This window comes from Brachyhypopomus gauderio, chromosome 13, assembly GCF_052324685.1.
Source record: "Brachyhypopomus gauderio isolate BG-103 chromosome 13, BGAUD_0.2, whole genome shotgun sequence".
Taxonomy (NCBI): domain Eukaryota; kingdom Metazoa; phylum Chordata; class Actinopteri; order Gymnotiformes; family Hypopomidae; genus Brachyhypopomus; species Brachyhypopomus gauderio.
Genome location: NC_135223.1, coordinates 21,011,195 through 21,017,801, shown reverse-complemented (window position 1 = coordinate 21,017,801; position 6,607 = coordinate 21,011,195). Strand labels below are relative to the sequence as shown.

The following is a 6,607-nucleotide window of genomic DNA, read 5'->3' as shown; positions in this document are numbered from 1 at the left end:
TGTTTATTAAAGATAAGACTCCAGAATGTGTTTAAACTAAACTACAGATCCAGACATTCCACTAAATCTCTGCTAAAGATAGGGCTCACTGAAGCACAGACCTGGAGAAGTCCTTATCACAGACACTCTTTATAGAGCAATGCAGTTCATTCTCAGCCCACCAGAGTCCCAAATGGCACCAAAAATAAAAGATAAGCTAAATAAAAGACAGAACAAAGCAAAAAGACTTACACTCCAGAATATAGTATGAATGTGGTTAAGAGTTACAGTACGATTGTTACATGTATAAAAATAATCATGATAACATTATGGCCCATAAGACTTGTCGCATTTTCTGTAGAACATCACAACATTAAAAAACGCTGTTAATGTTGATGTCGCTGTTAACAGGTCGTTGATAGATTATATATATATATAGTTTGCAAATTTTGTATTATGAAAAGAATTCAAGGCATATACAGGCCACATTTACGAGGAAAAAAATATTTTATTTCCGTGCAAATCTCAGGGCAAGTCTCGCGAGATGTCCGAGAGTCGGTATGGCGGCTCTACAGACATTAAAGAGATGTGCTGTATCTCAAACTGGAAAGCACACTGCGTCTGTCATCTTTCTTCATGGTTCAGGTGCCACACATGTTGTTTTCGGAATTTAAGAGCTGTGAAATATCTTCTTCTAAATGCTTATATATTTTTTTGCTTCACTGTATCAGAGTGCGTTATATCACTCGCTAGCATGTGATTGACTAGTTGGCTGTATAGCTAGTTAGCTAACAACAAACATGCTAGCTAGTTATCCGTTGATTTTAATGCTTTATACAGAATCGAGATCATTCGGTCTGCTACCTCACGGATCTAGCTGGCTACATGTGATAAAACTCGGTGAAACTGCTCGCGTGTTTTGTTTGTTTTCTTGTTTATTACCGCAAAGCCGCTTCATTGCTAGCTAGCTACACGTTAACTAGCCTAGCTGGGGAGTTGGTTTCTATGGTTACTAGAATATTACGTAGTGACCACCAAATACCGCGAGCGTAGACTGGACAACCTCCGTCTGACCGCCTTACTTACTCGACCATTTACTGTTTCATTACGTTTTACTGTAAAGAAACAAACAGTAATTGATTGAGCACCTATGTGCAGACATCACAATATGAGACTCCACTGGATTCAAGGAGACTTTGTCATTCACATCACATGTGGTACATGAGGTGAAACGAAGTTGAGAACCCAAGGTCCCAGTTTTTACCCCAAACGTTCATAACTGTACTTTCATAATAAATTAATTTACCAATCACAAGGTGTTGTCATACTTGCGCAATAATTTGTACCAAAGTATTCGTGCCTGGCATCAGTAGAGAGTCAGCAGCACAGTCACAGATTTCGGGATTCACAGATTTCAGTGTATATAGATGGCTACCTAGAGAAAGAAAACAAATCACACATATATAATATGTGCATTCTCTGCACATATTAAAAATATATTGTATGTTTTCTATGATGCATTTCTTTTTCTGATATATCCACTCATTTATTATAAACTTTGCAACAGTGCAATTAGTGCATATAGATAGTCAATTTGATGCCAGGCACATCCCCATCTCTTAAAGAATGATTAGTTTCTGGCCACAGGAAACGTTGACTGACTGGACATCTTTGTGTGGTAGGCACATCTCAACGTAGCAGTGAGCAAGATGTGTAAAGATCTCAGCAGTACTGCTGTGACTGACTCATACCAGTACAACATCCACTATCATGTCAGTTACTCTATTGTGTTGTGTTAAGAATGGTGTGCTACTCAGATCTATTTTCTGATCAGCAGTGATCCTGTGGTCATAAACCCACCAGTGTTTATTGAGGTATAGTGTGGCTGACACTTAATCAGATGAACTACAGTCTGTAGTTGTGCTTGGGGTGAATAGGGCATGAATATAAAAAATATATATACTTGATAGCTGGTAGCTGCACCACTGAATTGTGCTGTAAGATTAACTTTACAGGTTTAAATGTTAAATGTTTATTTTTGTGCTTGACAGTTATGCTTAACATAGTTCTTGTTTGGACTTCTCTGTGTTGCTATAACAGACCAGTTAAGTAAAGCCTCTACATGTGTTTGCTCTGTAAGGAGACACAGGGCAGGGATTACGAGCATGGGTCCATGATGTCCTTGCACAGGACATGGCGTTTGAACATATCAGAGTGATCTACCCCACTGCACCTGCAAGGTATAGAATCATATTTAAACTTTATATATCTAAGTATTCATGTAATTATGAATATTATAATTGCTGCTGTGATATTTTGTAGTATGAAACTGCACTGAGGCCTAGCCTAAAAGTTTTGTTGTGCTGTGCAAACCTGTTTCAGCATAATGACAATAAAGTTTAATTGAATTGAATTAGAAATGTATTGATCATGTGTGATAGGTCAAAAATATTTGTCCAATGTATGGTCTAAAAAGATGCCTAAAAAAAGCCCATGTTGGTAGCTGTTTATTTTCATTCAGAAAAGTTCCTAGCACTTTACCACTTTCATCCAAGACAGGCACGCTGACCTTTTGACGTGTGTGTTTTCTCAGGCCATACACTCCAATGCATGGGGCATTATCTCATGTGTGGTTTGACCGTTACAAAATCTCTCATGATTGCCCAGAGCATTTGGAGTCTATTGAACAAATGTGCAGTAATCTTGGAGCCATAATCCATGATGAGATCCGAGCTGGAGTTCCCAAGCACAGGATGGTTATCGGTACGGCTCCTGTTATATTAGCGCCTGTGTTGTTCTCTCCCCTTCACGCCCTCTCTCTCACTGCTTTGCTCAGTCTTACATACTCTCACACATCACTCCTTCCAATTTAAGTTTCAGGCTGCTGCTCTTACGTCTCCTTCTCGTTGTGAGGGAGAGATGTAAGTGAAGAATGAATCTTATCAAATTTCTTATTCCTTTCATATGTTGCCAGTGAGGTGCTTGAAAAGAATTTCTGGAAGATTCTCAGGTTTCTACGCAGCTTTATCTCAAAATATTTGAGTTATCAGGTTCACACATAAATCACTACAAAATAAAAGTGGCAGGAAATAATGCAGTAAGAGAGAATCATAGTCCAGTCCAGGTAGAGTTCCCTCAGGAAATGTGCAGGGGGTCAAAAGGAGGAAAAGTCACACAGAGGTTATGCATGTAAGCTTTGCCAAAGGTAAAACAAATGACAACAGTTGGGGAATGGTTAACTGTCAAGGCAATAAACATATAAATACTCTGAAATAGTTGAGCAAAATGTGAAAAGGGAGGGAAAAAACAAAGCTTTGTGTGAAAGGCCCTGTGTGGAAGGACAGAAAAGCCCCTGAACTCAGTTCCAGAGAAACTGATTCAAAAAACACATGTTCCTGTGAGACTGTTGAAATATTATCTTCCTAAATCATAACATTTTGTCATTAACTATAAATACTCATTGGAGTCACTCCGCACGCTGGAGAAACGAAGTGGTCTGTACCCTGAGTCCACTTCCCGGGCTGACGGACTGACAAGCGCCAGAACTTTCCATGGAAAGCGTTTTTCAAGAGGCCGGCCGTAGGCTATTGTGTATGTTTTTCAGTCTGTTAGGTGTACTGATCCATGGGAAAAGCCCTGGAGAAATGAGGTATCAAACGCACATGCACGAGAGCTCCAGCCAAACAACTACGAGGTAGAAATGAGGTATCAAACACATGCACGAGAACTCTGGCCAAGCAACCAAGAGGTAGAAACCTTGTGGAGGAGAAATAATGCTCAACACTAGAGATGGAGGTCAAAGCACTTGCACTGGGAAAGTAATAGAGCTGTCGTATTTAAGCTGTAGTTCATTAAGGAAGAGTTCCTGACACACAAATGATCACAAATGCCCATGTCATCTGCGTCTGATGGTTAAAGAACACGTGAGCACCATCTATCCTCTCTTAAGCACAGCTCCACCTACCTACTCCGACAGAGTGATGGGTACTTGTGCACTTTCCCAGATGTGCACTTATGTGCCCAAATTTGTCCAGATGTGTGAGATTAAGGACAGGCTCATGAAAGGGTTCCAGAGAAATGGAGGTTTGATGATGTGGAACTAAGGACTAGCTTTCATTTTCTTTTGTTTTTTCTGTTTTAGTCAACTTGGACTGTCAATGCATCTTAAGCTACTGTAGTTCACTTAGGATTAGAGTCATTTTATATATTGCTTGCATAATTGCCAAAATATGCATTGACTTCCATATCAGTATTCCATTATTTTCATAACGTATTAATTGTCATTTGCATGGATTCCTGTGCACATTACTTTTTCTGCATGCATCTTTACAATACAAGTTTGTCACATCCACAGTTGTCATCAATGTTACCATAGGATGAACATATTTTGCATTTTTCAAGGTGGGTTCTCTATGGGCGGAGCCATGGCATTACACCTGGCGTGCAGGTACCACCAAGATGTGGCTGGAGTCTTCGCACTCTCCAGCTTCCTCAATAGGGGCTCGGTTGTATATCAGGCAAGTGCGTTTTTATGGTAACTTCTGTGAATATTGAAATGCGGACACTGAATGTTGCTAACCTGAGTTCCTTATAGATTAGCCTCCCTGTTTGGTCTTTTGTTTGCTTTATTTTATTACATAATGAATAACCAAACTTAGTATTTTTAAGCATATCTTGATGTTTTAGCATATTTTTTTGAGCTTGGTCCAGTTTGGGAGAATCAAGTGGTAAGGTTTTACAGTTTTGCTGGTATAGTTTTACCCATGGTGGCTCCAATGTCTGCAGTAAGCATCCAAGCCTCAAAGCTACCCCCCCCCCCCCCCCCCCCAGGCTGTGGAAGGTGCAACGGGTCGACCCCTGCCAGAGCTTCTGCAGTGTCATGGGACAGGTGATGAGCTGGTGCCGCTCGCCTGGGGAGAGGAGACGAGCTCTCTGCTGAAGAACGTGGGCGTAACTGCCTCCTTCCACTCCTACCCAGGCCTCAACCACCAGCTCTGCCGGCCAGAGATGGAGCTCGTTCGTTCCTGGATCCTGAAGAAACTCCCTCCTGGAAGCTGCTCAGGTGGTGCACCCTGATATTAGCAAACGCCACTGTTTTCAACGTGCAGCTGGTGCTGGTGGATTTATAATAAATGATTATTTATACTATATCATGTTCACTTTTGTTTGTAGTCTATAAAATGTGTCTTGCCTCTTAAACTGTGGAAAGGACATTGCACCTGCTAGTGCTAATTTGTTTACTATGCAACACTGACAGTTTTTGCAAATGTGCTTGCTTATAAGTATGGGTTAATATAGCTGTAAAACCTTTCTGTGGTGACTCTGTTCTGCCCACACGTGTTGGCTCCTCAAAAAATAAAAATGCTCTTATTGTGCACATTTCACAGCTGGCAGCACTAACCACATTAAAAGTCCTGGCTGCAGCCGACATCGCACTGCAGGGATGGGGCTATTTTGCCGAGCCGGCTTTGGCTCATTATAGCTGTGGTTGGGGTTAGAGAGGCAGGTAGAGCTCTCACACTGGAGAGCAGGAATGCTGCTCCGTTCTGTGGTCCAGAGCGGGATTCCGACCTGTTTGACATTGTTTCCGTTTCCTGCAGAGTGTAGCGACTCCCTCACAAACCCACCACGCCTCCCCCATCCCAATACACCATTTTCATTCTTTCTTTTAAAATCTTCAGATCTTAGGAGGACTGGACTATTTGTTCAGTAGGCATAAGCTGTAACACAGATTGCTTCATTAATGGTTATTGGGGAAAAGTGGTCAGTGAGTTAGTGATTTTACATGGATTTTTCACTGGGGTTTTGCAGTGGGGCTAGAAGCCAATGTAATCACCCATCCACCCATTAATCAGTGTCCACAGATGTGTTTAAAAAGGCTCAGAAGGACACTGGAAATGCATGTTTATGTGAACATGAATAGGGGGATTTGCTACCACCGCTTGGTCAGGGTATGGTTTTGATTTGCAAGTAGTGCAGGTTCCAGTTTGTACCTTTACACGCTGGTTCAAGTCCAGTTGAGTCTCTGGCATCATGTACTGGTAGTCGGGTACTATAGTAGCATTATATAACTGGATTAGAAAGCTTACGATGTACAGAGGAAATTAGATGTTTGAGAAGACTGAAAACTTTCAAGCTCAAGAATGTTACATATAGTCTGAAACGTATACATATAGCTGGTAATCATATAGCAGTTAGCTCTGTTGATTCCAATGGTAAACACATACGCTAAAACAGAAACACTATACATTTAGCTATGCATTTAATTTCTCAGTTTTTAATTGAAGCTGATTAAAACATGCAAACAACAGTGTGACTAAGTCAGTAATACCCTAAAAAGTATTACCGACATTGTTTCACCAATTGAAAAGAAAATATTTTGTATTTCATTACATCACTTCTGTACTCTCTCTTTCATTCCAGGGTATAAACTAAATATCCATCTGTTGACAGAAATGTCATATTTCAGAATACCAGTAATTCTCTTAAAATGAAAAATCTTGAAATTTGCATATCGTCCTCCTGAGTACTTCTCAGAAACCGTTAGAGAAAGTTCAGTAAAGCAGGAATCTGCAGCTCTCTCCTCATGTGCCTTCCAGCCTGCCCCACTCTTCCATGTCTCCTGGCT

The 6,607-nt window shown here is 40.8% G+C and overlaps 1 protein-coding gene across 1 annotated transcript; it reads left to right on the top strand.

The window, feature by feature from the left end:
* The first annotated feature begins 508 nt into the window (after positions 1-508).
* On the top strand, positions 509-5,127 carry lyplal1 (lysophospholipase like 1). The gene is made up of 5 exons (XM_076971676.1): positions 509-624; positions 2,120-2,219; positions 2,573-2,742; positions 4,381-4,496; positions 4,810-5,127. Exons 1-5 carry the CDS (start codon positions 540-542, stop codon positions 5,053-5,055), a joined length of 717 nt encoding a protein of 238 aa, XP_076827791.1. The 5' UTR covers positions 509-539; the 3' UTR covers positions 5,056-5,127.
* Positions 5,128-6,607: the final 1,480 nt, after the last annotated feature.

What these genes read in the sequence shown, in the direction of transcription:
- lyplal1 (XM_076971676.1), top strand. Translation starts at nt 540, where the DNA reads ATGGCGGCTCTACAGACATTAAAGAGATGTGCTGTATCTCAAACTGGA. An exon ending in TACCCCACTGCACCTGCAAG is followed by an intron (nt 2,220 to 2,572) that starts GTATAGAATCAT and finishes GTGTTTTCTCAG; the next exon opens with GCCATACACTCCAATGCATG. An exon ending in GGGGCTCGGTTGTATATCAG is followed by an intron (nt 4,497 to 4,809) that starts GCAAGTGCGTTT and finishes CCCCCCCCCCAG; the next exon opens with GCTGTGGAAGGTGCAACGGG.